Genomic DNA, 15,129 nt, shown 5'->3' on the forward strand with positions numbered 1-15,129 from the left:
AGGATACCCCCCTCGTACACCAACCTATTTATGGGTCGCTTAGAGGAAGCCTTCTTGGTTACCCAGGCCTGCCAACCCAAAGTTTGGTACAGATTTATTGATGACATCTTCATGATCTGCACTCACAGTGAAGAAGAACTCCAGAATTTCCTCTCCAACCTCAACTCCTTTGGTTCCATCAAATTCACCTGGTCCTACTCCAAATCTCATGCCACTTTCCTTGACGTTGACCTCCATCTGTCCAGTGGCCAGCTTCACACATCCATCCACATCAAACCCACCAACAAGCAACAGTACCTCCATTATAACAGCTGCCACCCATTCCATATCAAACAGTCCCTTCCCTACAGCCTAGGTCTTCGTGGCAAACGAATCTGCTCCAGTCCTGAATCCCTGAACCATTACACAGCTTTCGCATCCCGCAACTATCCCGACCTGGTACAGAAGCAAATAACCAGAGCCACTTCCTCATCCCCTCAAACCCAGAACCCCCCCACAGAAGAACCCCAGAAGTGCCCCACTTGTGACAGAGTACTTTCCGGGACTGGATCGGACTCTGAATGTGGCTCTCCAGCAGGGATACGACTTCCTCAAATCCTGCCCTGAAATGAGATCCATCCTTCATGACATCCTCCCCACTCCACCAAGCATGTCTTTCTGCCACCCATCTAACCTTCGTAACCTCTTGGTTCATCCCTATGAAATCCCCAAACCACCTTCCCTACCCTCTGGCTCCTTTCCTTGTAACCGCCCCCGGTGTAAAACCTGTCCCATGCACCCTCCCACCACCACCTACTCCAGTCCTGTAACCCGGAAGGTGTACACGATCAAAGGCAGAGCCACGTGTGAAAGCGTCCATTCGCATGAATGGACACAGGCAGACAGTGTTTGTTGGTAATGAGGATCACCCTGTGGCTAAACATGCCTTGGTGCACGGCCAGCACATCTTGGCACAGTGTTACACCGTCCGGGTCATCTGGATACTTCCCACTAACACCAACCTGTCAGAACTCCGGAGATGGGAACTTGCCCTTCAGTATATCCTCTCTTCTCGTTATCCGCCTGGCCTCAACCTCCGGTAATTTCAAGTTGCCGCCGCTCATACCTCACCTGTCATTCAACAACATCTTTGCCTCTGTACTTCCGCCTCGACTGACATCTCTGCCCAAACTCTCTGCCTTTACATATGTCTGCTTGTGTCTGTATATGTGCGGATGGATATGTGTGTGCATGAGAGGGTATACCTGTCCTTTTTTCCCCCTAAGGTAAGTCTTTCCGCTCCCGGGATTGGAATGACTCCTTACCCTCTCCCTTAAAACCCACATCCTTTCGTCTTTCCCTCTCCTTCCCTCTTTCCTGCTGAAGCAACCGTGGGTTGCAAAAGCTTGAATTTTGTGTGTGTGTTTGTGTGTCTATCAACATACCAACACTTTCGTTTGGTAAGTTACATCATCTATATTCATAAAACTATTCAGAAAATTGGAATGTACATGTATACATCACAATATTTTAAACATATATTTAAGGACTTTTAAGATGTAAACACTCACTTCTAATGACAAAAAATAAATCTCACAAAGCCTTTTTTCGGGGAACAACCTCACATTGCTTCTTCCACTCAAGCATGATTGACCTCACAGCAGGTATGATACATGAATGCAAGTGCTTCTTGGTGGCGTAGAGTTTTTCCTTTATAGCTTGATTGAGATATTGCAGCCACATCCTCTGAATCATCACTTCTACACCTTGCTCAGTATGTGTATTATTATCACTCTTTAAAATGTGGTCATTTTCACTCTCAGGCTCATTATTTATCTCATATTCATTTGAATAATGTTCTACATTGGATGCGGTGTCTATATCTTGTTCGAATCTGCAATCTGTTCCCCAAGTTTTGTGGCTACATTATCACATGCACAAAGTATTTTGTACCCAGGCATTAGAAGAGCTCTTTATTCAACAAGACAGTGGGTGAAAACTAGGGAACTTAAATATTGTTGCATGTATGGACAGTAGGTATGTGGGAGGTCAGAGCTATAGAATTTATCTGCTTGTGCCACCAACATATCAAAGCTATAGTGAAGGAGGTATTATTACTTTCAGCAGATAAACAGCACAACACAATGACAATGTTGGAATGTGACAGCCAAGACATCAATACATGTTGTTACAATAAATACTCAATTAATCAATAAGATCAAATAGAAAAGGAAATTATTCAGTCATATTCTTTTCAGCTGTATTCACAAACTTTAATTCCAAAACTTCTGTTATTATTAAACAAGTTTGATCAGGGAGTTAATTATTACAAAAAAATCTAAATCTCATATTGAGAATTGTTAACGTTTACTTTCTGGTAATAGAATTGAGTGTCATGTATCATTTAAATCATCAATTGTAGCATGGCGCTCAGAATACATGACAGTTGGATTAGAATTATGTACCATGTAATGAATTAGGTAAATGATCACCAGAGCTTGCAGTCACATTTCATGCAAAATTATATTGTTCATCTATATACCACTAACAACCCTTTTACACAGATAAAGACTAATAGTAATTTAATCATACAGTTTTTGTGTGGCAGCTCACAATCACAAATACCTTTTATTCTCTTCTCTGTCACGCAAATGCCACCATCTTTTGCATCCTCCCTCTCTTGATGTTCCGCCACCACCATTGCTCTTGACAGCTACCATTCGACTCATCAGAAGAATATTTACAATATGAAAGATTCTGTTTTGGTCAATCACTCTGACAGTTTCAGAGTTAACACAATACTGACTCCCTGATGCTGCATGTGTGTGTCTAACATTTCACATAATATTGTAATTGCAAATGTTTATGTAGTTTATACATGGTGGCAGAAGGAATTCTAAATTTTGAAGTAATGCAATTTGCACAAATAAACACAGAAAAAAATTTTTTATTGTCAAGTGTGCATGTAAACAGTGTGCCATTTATGTCTTCATTACAAAGTGTCACAAACTGTCTCTTTAGTTCTTCAAAATGGCTTCAAGAAGATGTACTCCCTATTGGCATTCACATTCTAATATCCTATTATGGAAACTCTGGAATGCTCGGTGTAGCATGTCTTGGGTAATAGCAGTGATTTCATTTTAAATCTTCTGTTTCAGTTCATGGACATGAGCTGTACACATTACTTTTAAGATGTTCCCTAGAGGAAGAACTCGTATACGTTACGATCAGGGGAACTTGCAGGCCATGAAATGACACCATTACGTAAAATGACACACTTTCCAAACAGTCAGCAAGTGGCTTCCAGTGACTGTCAAGCAGTATGTGACATGGCTCCATCCTGCTGAAACCATACGTTTTCTATGTTAAGATCGTACAGTGTCAGTGCAAAGAATGGTTCAAGAATATCAACACACTGTGCAAATGTTATTGTTGTTGCAATGCCATCATTACATTAAAAAAAGTAAAGGCCAGTGATATAATGACATCATACAGCTCACCACGCTGTAAGCTTGGCACTTTGTAATGGACGCTTGTGAACTTCTCAAGGATTTGCCCATGCCTACTAATGGAAATTCTGTTACTTAATGTAACTATTAAGGTGGAAGTGGGCTTTGTTTGACATCCGTATGCTGTTAGGGAAATTGACATCATTGTCTATTTTAGCCAACACCCATTTGCTAAACTCCCTACATGACACAGCTTCTTGTGGATTTAACTGCTGCACAGTGTGTAACTTACAGGGGTGGAACATAAATTTGTGCAGTATTGTTTGTATGCTTCATTGCCCAGTCTCCAGCACACATGAGTAGTTGAATGGAGGAGTGAGGGGCTCCTCTTGGTGGAAACTCGAATAGCTGCAATGTTCTCTGGGATACATACCAAGGGAACATCACCTGGAGACTTCTTTTTCACTGCTGAACCAGATTCTTCAAACTTGCACACCCATCTTGTAATTGCATGAGTAGATAAGACATATCCATGATGTCCTAGCTGGTAGTGCTGTCGAAATACCTTATAAACAGCAATCACACTATCATCTTGCTTGTAAAACATACTCGCGGTGACATCGTGCTCTGTACCATACAAGTGCAGCACGATTGCTAAGTGGCAGAGTGTTCACAACAGCTGAATATTGGTTCAAAAATGGTTCAAATGGCTCTGAGCACTATGGGACTTAACATCTGAGGTCATCAGTCTCCTAGAACTTAGAACTACTTAAACCTAACTAACCTAAGGACATCACACACAAACATGCCCGAGGCAGGATTCGAACCTGCAACCGTAGTGGTCGCGTGGCTTCAGACTAAAGCGCCTATAACCGCTCGGCCACTTCGGCCGGCTGAATATTGGTTCCAAACAACTGCTGGCAATACAGTGTTGAAACACTGACATAGAAAGTTTCTTGTTTCCCTTTGCCAGCCTGTATATAGTTCACAATATTTATACAACATTTGATATTGTCAGTGAGATCGAATAATAATCACAATAATATATGAAATGCGAAAAAAATATTTCAGTAGTAATAACTGTGTTGTAGTGTCAGAAGGTCATCTTATAAAGTACAACTAATTACTGGAGAAGTGCACATATAGCAAAATGTAGACAGGAACTACAGAGCACAGAAAAACAACATAACAAAGTAATATTAAAAATAATCATGATAGATGTGTCTCCATTTATCACTTTAGCTTATAAAATTTTATTTACAAATAAATCTCCATAACAATTAAACAACGGAAAATTCAGAATGGAGTGTAAGAATATTACGAGAAGGAAAGCTGTCACTCGCCATATAGTGGAGATACTGAGTCGCAGATAGGCACAACAAAAAGACTCTCACAATTACAGCTTTTGGCCATTGGCCTTTGTCAACAAATGACGTGCGTGCAGGTTTGTGAGGGCGAGGGGGAGGAATAGAATGGTGGGATTGGGAGCAGGGGTTGTGTAAGGATGGACGAGTATATTGTGTAGGTTCGGTGGACGGCAAAGTACCACTGTGGGAGGGGTGGAAATGATAGTGGGCAGGACATTTCTCATTTCAGGGAATGACGAAAGGTAATTGAAACCCTGGTTGGGAAAGTAATCCAATTGCTTCAGTCCTGGGTGGTACTGAGTTATGAGGGGAATGTTCCTCCGTGGCTGGATGGTAGGACTTTGGAGGTGGTGGGAGACTGGAAAGTTAAGGATACCAAGAAGTCCCTTCTGTACAGAAGCCATCTGTGGTCGTTGCATCGGCAGTGACAAGCAGTCACTCCCGAAATATACTGAGAGTCTCACTGAAGCCTTCACTGACTGTAATTATCCTCCCAACCTTGTACAGAAACAAATCTCCCGTGCCTTATTTTTCCAGTCTCCCACCACCTCCAAAGTCCTACCATCCGGCCACAGAGGAGCATTCCCCTCATAACTCAGTACCACCCAGGACTGGAGCAGCTGAATTACATTCTCTGCCAGGGTTTTGATTACCTCTCATTGTGCCTTGAAATGAGAAATGTCTTCCCACCCCTCCCACAGCGGTATTCCATCTTTACAAAATCCCTGCTCCCAATCCCTTACCTCATGGTTAATACCCCTGCAGTAGACCTAGATACAAGACCTCTCCCATACATCCTCCTACTACCACGTACTCCAGACTGGTCACTAACATCACCTGTCCCATCGAAGGCAGTGAAACCAGTCATGTGGTCTACAAGCTAGGCTGCAACCAATGTGCTGCATTCTATGTAGGCATGACAACCAGCAAGCTGTCTGTCTGCATGATGGCCACTGACAAACTGTGGCAAAGAAACAAGTGGACCACCCTGTTGCTAAACATGCTGCCAAACATAATATCCTTCATTTCAATGACTGCTTCACAGCCTGTGCCATATGGACCTGTCCCAGCAACACCAGCATTTCTGAATTGCACTGGTGGGAAGTTCCCCTGCAATACATCCTATGTTCCCGTAATCCTCCTGGCCTCAACCTTCGTTAGTCACTGTCCTCACCCATCCAGTCCCTTCCCTGTTCCCATTCTGGCACTACACAGCCATCATTCCACCACCACACCCAATCTTTTTATTTCTCTCCTTTTCTGCTACTTCCCCCTCCCCCTGCCTTCCATCTAACCTGCAGCACTTTACTGTCTGCCATCCCCACCATACTGTCACTATCACTATCTCTCCCCCTCCCTGCCCCAGCCTCCTCCTTACCCCCACCCAGTCGCCACTCCCATCATGCACCGGTGCTGCTGCTCGCAGTGTGGTTTCAGTTGCCTGAGATAGCAGTTGTGTATGTGAGTTGTGTGTGTGGGGGGGGGGGGGGGGGGCATGCGTGCGTCTGTGTGTATTTATTGTTGATGAAGGCCAATGGCTGAAAGCTGTAATTGTGTCTTTTCGTTGTGCCTATCTGCATGTCGGCATCTCCACTATATGGTGAGTGGCAACTTTCCTTCTCATCACCATAACAATTGAAGGTTAAGCATGTCTGTAATGTTCATTATGCATTTTGCAGGGGAATTTTTATCTTCACATTTTGCATTTTTGATTACTGAATTTGCAAGGTGGTCATAAAGCCTGCACCCTAACATTGCAACAAATTGGTATTAGACTTATACATCCACAATGACAGCAGGCACAGAGTGCACAGTGTTGTTATTGGAAAGGGGTGGATCTTAAGGCAGAAATTACCTGTACATGGTGAACATTGAGCTTGGCACACAGTCGCTGTTGTGAAAGCAATGTTTTCTGGTAATAAGATGGTACATTCAGCAGGTCTTTAAACTTAGATCTTCTCAGTAGATTTAAAGAATGTAGAATTGTATGTCATTTATGTGTTTTACCATAACTTGCCTTTTCCATTGTGTCCTGCTGACAATTATTGACAGAGAGGAGAGGGGGGTATATATATGTCTCGTTGGGTGGGAGATGTGAAGTGTTTGTTCAGCCACCTAATAGGACTGGATATTTTCTTTCTTGAATACTGGAACTGTTGTTTTATGATGCATGATTTGTGTGACTTAGTATGTGTGTTTTGTGTAGATAGTTGTGAACTATAGCATTGAGTTTCATTGTGTAGTTGATGATAGGGGCAGAGGATGAAACACAATGTCTGTAGAAAACATTTCTGATAGCACCTAGAGGATCACATATCTTTATTTCATGTTTGTGATCACAAATATTGTAGGTCCTCAGACAAACAGCTTCGGTCAGCAGTGACCGTCATCAGATCTGCAGTAAAACACAAATATGACATGTGGATGTCTACAGCTTAAAACAATAAAATGGGCCATGAAGAAAAGGGTTACTGACGTACACGTGAAAATTATTTGCTTTGAATATGATAAGGCGTATCTGTTTTACAAATAACATATTGTAATACACTGGTGCCATAGTTGCCTCGTCAAATGCCAAACACAAAATCAGTGCCAGTATTGTCTCACATTTATAAATTATGTTATATACTAGAGTCATCTTGTTAGTAGTGCTATTGTTGAAAACAGACTGCTGTACAGTAGCCGCAAATTGATTGTGTTGCTAGCTCACCAGAGATGTTGCTGTAGGTGTATACACATTCTTCAATGATATAATTGTATGATATAAAAGAAAAAGAAGAATACAGTCAGTCAAGTCTGTAGTAGGCTTGCCAGGTGTAAAAGTCATTACAGTAATAAAATGCTATAGACACAACGGAAGTTAGATTGTTCAAAAGGAAAAAGTTAAGTGACAATAATTCTTATATGCTCTAGTGGCAAATTTTAGATGAAAATATTAAGATGTAAGTAATAACTAGCTTATGGAATACACAGAATAGTATAAAAATAACAAATAGCGGAAAATGCCCAATGTTTTCTTATGTTGAGAGTATAACTCTAGTGTTTTCTTGTCCCTTCTCTGTTTTTATAAAATGTTTCACTAAGTAGATAATCTTGTTAATGGACTGGTATAGTGTTTTATCACTATTTTCTCAGAATGGCATGTCACAGGGTATTAGGGGACCTCTGGCTGTTACATTCCTCCAACCACTTCTCACCTATGCGGCATTCTGGTGGTAGCGCCAACAGAGGGCACTGAATATTTGCTACAGTATGTTTCCGTTCACTGGGCTTCTTTTGCTGTTTGTTTTTGTCATTTATATATTAATCAGTGTACTCCATAAGCTGGTTATTACTTATGCATTTGTATTTTCATCTGAAATTCACCACTAAAGTGTATCAGAATTATTGTCAATTAACTTTTTCCTTTTTAATAATCTGATTTTTGTCATGCCTTAATTTATTGTGTTTTATTACTGTAATGACTTTAACAATTGGTAAGTCTGTTACAAACTTCACTGGCTGTATTTTTGAACATGTGTGCACCTATAGAAGTGACATCTGCTGAGCTTGTGACACAAACATTTTGTGGCTACTATGCAGCAGTTTGTTTTGAACAGTAGCACTGCTGACAAGATGATGTTTAGCATTTGACAGTGCCACTATGGCTCCAGTATATTGGACAGGTACACCTCGTCGTATTTTAAGCACTTAATTGTCACATGTCTGTCAGTAATACTTTTCTTCATGGCCTATTTTATTGCTTTAAGCTGTAGACTTCCCCTAGTTGTATTTGTGTTTTGCTGCAGATCTGAAGACAGTCATTGCTGACTGAAACCTGTAGTCTGAGGACCTACAATATTTATTATCATAGACGTGAAGTAAAGAAATGTATTATACATTTTCAGATCACTGTTCCATTTGAAACCACGTCACAGCTTGTGAAGCAGATGTTCTCATTCAACTCGTGGATCATCAATAGGATCACATCTTGAGAAACAGATATGAGGATTACATTTTAACCCATGGTAGTGGGACACAGTGCGGTATTCGAAAACTGATCGTGAGGGCCTCTCCTTGCTTTACAGGCCATATTGATGAAAGTATCTACCACAGCCAAAATCTGAACTATCTAGCCCTAGATCCATTACCTCTGAATTATGCTACGGTTAAAATAGCTTTGTGATTGATGTTTCAGCATAGCTTTGTGATTGATGCTTCAGCAAGTTGAGTAGAAGGGACCATGCATCAGCCAACGCTGCTCTTTGTAGAGCTCTGTGTCATTGTTGGTGTTTTGTAGGTACCTGCAGAGCCTTACCAGTGAAGAAGAACTCCAGAATTTCCTCTCCAACCTCAACTCCTTTGGTTCCATCAAATTCACCTGGTCCTACTCCAAATCCCATGCCACTTTCCTTGACATTGACCTCCATCTGTCCAATGGCCAGCTTCACACATCCGTCCACATCAAACCCACCAACAAGGGGATTACACTGCATGGAGGGGGGAGAACAGCCAATAATACTGCCCCATGCTGATGAAGTCTTTCAACCATAAAAATAAGTTACGTGAGCTATAGCATGTTTTTTGCAATAGCAGCACATCCAATGGTGGAAATATAATGCAATGCTACACTGTACCAATTGCAGTCATCCAAATTTACTGTTACTTATTCTACACTTTGTATGAGAAAGAGGATGGAAAAGCAGTCCACTTTATGATTTTCCAAGTGAGTAAAGTTTAGATTTTCACAGTACCATTGCACTCTGCATTGGAAACTGATATATACTTTAAGTCATTTGGAATGTTGACCAGATGGACTGAAAGCAGATAATAGATACTTGTAAGATTGGAGTTTTTATGGGTTCTTAGTTTTACAGCGCCCCCCAAACACACATACACATACACATACACACACATACTACTGGTCACTGCATTAGCACCTTGCCTGGATTTCATATGACATATTTTCCCATAGTGTTACTGTGTCCTTAGAGCCATGAATTTATAGGTTCATTTCAAATTCCTCCAGATGCTCTTTGCATCCATACTCTGCGAATGATAAAAAAATAATAGTTTTATGGATTTACCTTAATTTCTTGCAGAGTGTGGCTCAGTTTTGCTTCTTATAGCTTTGCTGCTGTTGTGATTTTAAATGTTTTTGGTGTATTTAGCTGTGAATTGTAGTTTGTTAGTTTGTTACAAATGTGTGATACTGAGTATTGTTACAGTTTCAGAAGCAGATAGCAGAATCAGTGAGAGTCCCTCTGACAGTAGCCACCATGAAACATTGGACACAAGTTCCAATTTGGATCTGGGGCCAGATATAGCAGGAAGTACAACACTGTTAGATACCGCAGTCTGTGACAACGAGTTTGAAAATAATGGTGATCTAAAACATAAAAAAACAGAAATTGTTAGTACTGATGATGTGAAGAATGCTTTTGTTTCGACAAGAGATACTCCGTCTAATGATGGTTCAGTTTCGGAATTACTAGATGATGAAAGCTGCAATGTGGTTACAGAAAGTGTTGCAGGTGGTAGAAGTGTTGCAGCCTCTGCTAATGTGAGAACAGAAGAAAGATCTCAGAAATCACCACAAAGTGTACAAGAGGAGTTTGCTTCTGGTGTTACATCATATACTCAAAGTGGTATTATTACAGTAGATCCTTATGTTCCAAGAGGAGCTGTTCAGAAAAGTGATAACAGACTATGTGATAATAGGAATGTAGGTTATGACAGTGGGAACAATATTGTTAGTAGTCCTGGAGTGGCAGAGGAAAGCGTCAATGAGAGTGAACCGTCAGACGTGACTGGGCCAGAAAAATGCTCTAATCATAGTACTGAATATTCAAGGACACTGCAGGCATCTCCAGCTGACCATAATGAATTTCAAAACCCACCAGAAGTAATAGAAAGTGCTACAATTTCTTCAGGTTCAGCAGTGGATGATTGCAGTAGTAATAACAATAATTATGTGGGAAAAAATAATGCTGATATTTACTTCCGGGAAAATTTTCTTAGTGGTGAAAGAAACTCACTCTCCAGGCAGAGTAACAAAGAAAACTCAGAAGACAGTGCACCATCTGCAGAAACCAGCCCTCACAGGAGAAAAAGGAACACATCTTCTGGAAGTGGTAGCAGGTCAACACCTTTCTTGGAAACAAATTTGGATGACACAGAAGATTTTGGTGATTCCTCAGGAAGTAGTCCTGTTCGTGAAACCAGTCCCACTTCCAAATTACCCCTGGACAACAATAGGCGTCGATTTGAATCTGAGATTGGACGCGAGATTTTGCGTGAGAGGCGGATGAAGCAAGAATTGGAGGAAATACGTAGTCAAGGTCAGTAAAAAAATGAAAAAAAGAAAGTGTGTGCTGTTAATTTTTTATCATAACGTATTACAGCACAAGAGAGCTCTCTGTAATCTTAGTGTTGGAGTGTTGGTGTTAGACAGTAGAAATGTGAAGAGCTGTGGTTTTATACGTGGTCTCATTTTGTTGAGTTTATTTGATTCTTCAGTCCCATATAAAATGACATTATTCTGATAGTTTTCTAATAACTTATACACTCGCATAATGGAACAAACTATTTTTATTTCTGTATTTTATTTATTTGTTCATGTTTTGTTGTTGTAATGTTTAGTATTATAGAGGTTTTATTCTCATTAGTACCATATTTACCCAACTATAAGATGACCCTTGCTTTTTTTATAAAGTTCCTTGAGAAAAACTTATTTTTTAACATATTGCGACTAACCAAAATTACAAACTTTTATTGGGGACTTGAGGTATCTGTTCACGTAAGTTGCCATTTCATAATACAAGGAGAAATAAAATCAACAGAAGAAATTGATCACATTAATTTTTATGTTCACTGCATTCTTTGTTTAGACCATCACATGTGGTACCACTATTTTTTATCGTCGTCATTGTCATCATCATCATCCTAACAGTGGAGTTGTCACAAATATTTGGCTGTTTCTCCCGAGTATGTTACAGGTTTTTTTTAACACAAAGCAGATTCCACTTCTATAATGATGTGAGAATGTTACAATATCTTTTACTACAAAAACATATTGTCTGCTCGCCACTCTCTCAATGGATGTGTATAACCAGCAGCTGACACACCCCCACCCCCCACCCTAATCATTTGCATCGTACCTCACGCCAAGTGTCCACAACAGTCTAGACTTTTAGCATCTCGTGCAGAAATGTATGCTATTGCTGAACATTTGGCAAATTTTAAAATCAATTCGATTCTAAGTACAAATGGCTTCAGGAAAACTGCAGTTTAAATGGTAGATGTTCATAAAAAGCAGTTCATAAGTTAGCAGTGCAGATTTCCATGGCTGGCAGCAAGACGAAATTTGCTGCCCACTCACCACGCCACTCGCCACACTCGTGATAATTCTCAGCTAAGATTATGTCACTGTTCCCCCTCTAAGCCTTCTGTAGTGCTAGGCTGGAGCAACAGTGAAACACAGACAGCTATATCTTCTAGGGTGCAGGACATGTATAACAACAGCAACTAATACATAAATAAAAGATCACAATAAAGGTTAAGTCCAATTATAGAACTTTTGCTCATCCTCGCGATCTAATGCTGTCTCTTGGTGCTAACTCCACAATGGGTCTTTCCACTATAATTTATTCTTGCAACAACAATTGTAGTCAGTTTAATGTGATTTGTTCTGCTTGTTAGACTTTAATTCTGGATTGATCTTATTTCTCGTTTCATCTGAATGTTACCATCTTGTTCTAAAGCTGATTAAAAGCTGGTAATGTTTTGCCCCAGTGTTGTAATACATGAACAGCTACCGAATTTTGTGTTGCAATGCACTTCATAAATCATTAGTTTCTAACAACCAAATAAAATACTAACCTGGGTGGTTCAGAATAATGTAATGGTTTTTGAAGGACAAGATTTTCACATTTGAATGTTACCTTTACTAAAAAAAGCAGCATAATGTATACAGTATCCATTCATGTATGAGAATATCTATTGCAAACATGTTCAGATACAACAAAAGCATGTGAGTTGATAGAATTTAATGCTATTTCCTCCAGTGTTTTACCAAACTGTTAAATTTTTAATCAGGCCAGTGTGCTGTTATAGTGTCTAGTTCATAGTTTTTCATGTACCCATCCATTGCATTAGTGCTGCAAGTCAAATTTCATGTCATTGTTTGAACAAGATTGATATGTATTGTGTTCTTCTGTGCATCAGGAAATCTCGAGCCTATTTGAATGAAAGTATTATTTGGTAAACTCCACTGTGCAGAACTATTCAAACTAAATTTGTACACGACACCAGTAGCCAAAGATTCATCTGTAAATGTAAGACAAACATTACGTTAATCTATTAAACACTGTAAAAATGTTTACCTCAGCGGCAATAATTTAATTTACAAGTATAAGATGATCCCGTATTTTTCAAATGGCGATTTTGGAAAGGAACCTCGTATTGCATTGACAGTCATTTGTTTACTGTCAACTGTGTCACAAGCACAGTGAATTCTACACAGTTCTTCAAGAGATGGCTGAAAATTATAATTCATTATTTAGCTATAAGTAGCTTTCAGACACAAGACAGGTTTGGTAAAATGGGAGTACTGCCCATTGTTTATGCTTTCAAAGTACACTGAAGATGATTTGGAAGTTCAACATGTGTGAACAAAAAGTTTATGATTGTGTAGTGTATCATCATAGATGGATTTTTGGAACACCAAGAGCTGCCTAGGGAACAAGTCAGTCAATGTTTGGTAACCTAAATGTGGAAATACAATACAACCTGGAGCAGTATCACTTTCAAGACATTTTCACATAATGGTATTATGTTTCATTTTCAATAGCTCTAACATTCTAATATATACTGTATTGTAGTACACTTTGGGATTTAGAAATGAAAGTGTCAGTGGCCTCTGATACTCATCATAATGGTAGACATTTCTTCATTGCCTGACCTGCCCCACCTCATGTAAAAGCTCACATTGGGGTGACTGCTATCACCAATGATACAACTGCTGTCACTGACCAAGCATGATTTTCTTTGGGGTTAGCTGTCTCTGTTAATTTGAATATAGAACTAGGCTACCACTCTATTGAATGGGCACATAAAATTCCACATCAAAAAAATTTTTGGTTGTAACGAGGAACAAACTGAAATTTTTTGTGAACACTGAGCATTGCATGAAATGAGTGACAAGCAGTATTTGTTTGAGCTATCTTTATCTACACATTGAAAATACCCCCCAAAACACCAAAGAAAATATGTGTGGTCTTCCTCAACAATTTATTGGAATAGAAGGAAGAACCAACAGCATTATAGTGAAAACTTACAGCAACTTTCTTCTTTCTTAGATAATTAGGTATTAGTCCACTAGTTTTAGTTCTCCAAACCAAGAATGCAAAATGTTATCAAGCAATACTGAGGAATTTTCTGCTACCAAAACAGTGGTAACAACTTTGAACCACGTGCTTTCATTTTTTCAGGAGAGTGATTCAATTTCAGTAACCTTCAGCCCAGTTGAGCATTTCTTGAGTAGGTTATAGAAATACCTACCATATTAAAAGAATAGATTGCTATTTACCACATGAATCACAGAAAGGCACAATGAAAAAGAAAATTAGAAATGTTTTAGCTTTTGGACAAGTTTTTCTTCAGAAGTCGAATACTCACTCAACAACAACAACAACAACAACAACAACATCTTACAAGCACGTGGACACTGTCTCCTGATGTTAAGGCCTGACACAAAAGAAATATGTCAGACACACAAGACAATACATTATAAGACAATGGAAATATTAGGGTCAGGAAGGCTCACTTTTTTATCTTCTTTATTTTTGCCACAGCATGGGGTGGTAGTAATTGTTTATGAATGCATTGTATCTAAAAGTAAACACCATCACTCTGTAAAATGTTGTCCTTTGTTAAACTAGCATTCCCAAGTATCACCTTCTCAGGTTTCTGCATAAGCAACAGCCAGAAACTATTACCTTTCTTGAAAATATGAAAACAACACGTTTTACACCACGAAAAGTCACAAATTAATGGAATAATTACATAAAATGCTTTAATCCATGACAAGACCTGCCATAAGGCAGAATACATTTAAATGTTTTGTACTCATTAAGGCAGTGAACTGATACTTTAGTAGGGATTTAATTAAACCTTTATGCCTTGCAGAGCTACTGATATGTACAAGTACAAAGTGAGGTGGTGCATTCAAGGCTTTGGACTTGCATTTGGGAGAAATGGGTTGCGAATCAGTATACAGGCTTCTAGATTTAGGTTTTCTGTGAGTGCTCGTGGTTTTGTGCCCTCTTCCTGTCCAGTTTAAACTTTTGGTTTGG

General features: G+C 39.5%; 1 protein-coding gene across 1 annotated transcript in view; it reads left to right on the forward strand.

Moving 5' to 3' along the window:
* Positions 1 to 15,129, forward strand: part of LOC126101584 (GTPase-activating protein CdGAPr) — a 169,815-nt gene that overhangs the window by 141,677 nt on the left and 13,009 nt on the right. The window contains exon 15 of the mRNA XM_049912238.1: positions 10,003 to 11,115. Within this exon, the coding sequence (XP_049768195.1) occupies positions 10,003 to 11,115 (1,113 nt within the window). The remainder of the gene's footprint in view (positions 1 to 10,002; positions 11,116 to 15,129) is intronic.

This window comes from Schistocerca cancellata, chromosome 9 (assembly GCF_023864275.1).
Source record: "Schistocerca cancellata isolate TAMUIC-IGC-003103 chromosome 9, iqSchCanc2.1, whole genome shotgun sequence".
NCBI lineage: Eukaryota > Metazoa > Arthropoda > Insecta > Orthoptera > Acrididae > Schistocerca > Schistocerca cancellata.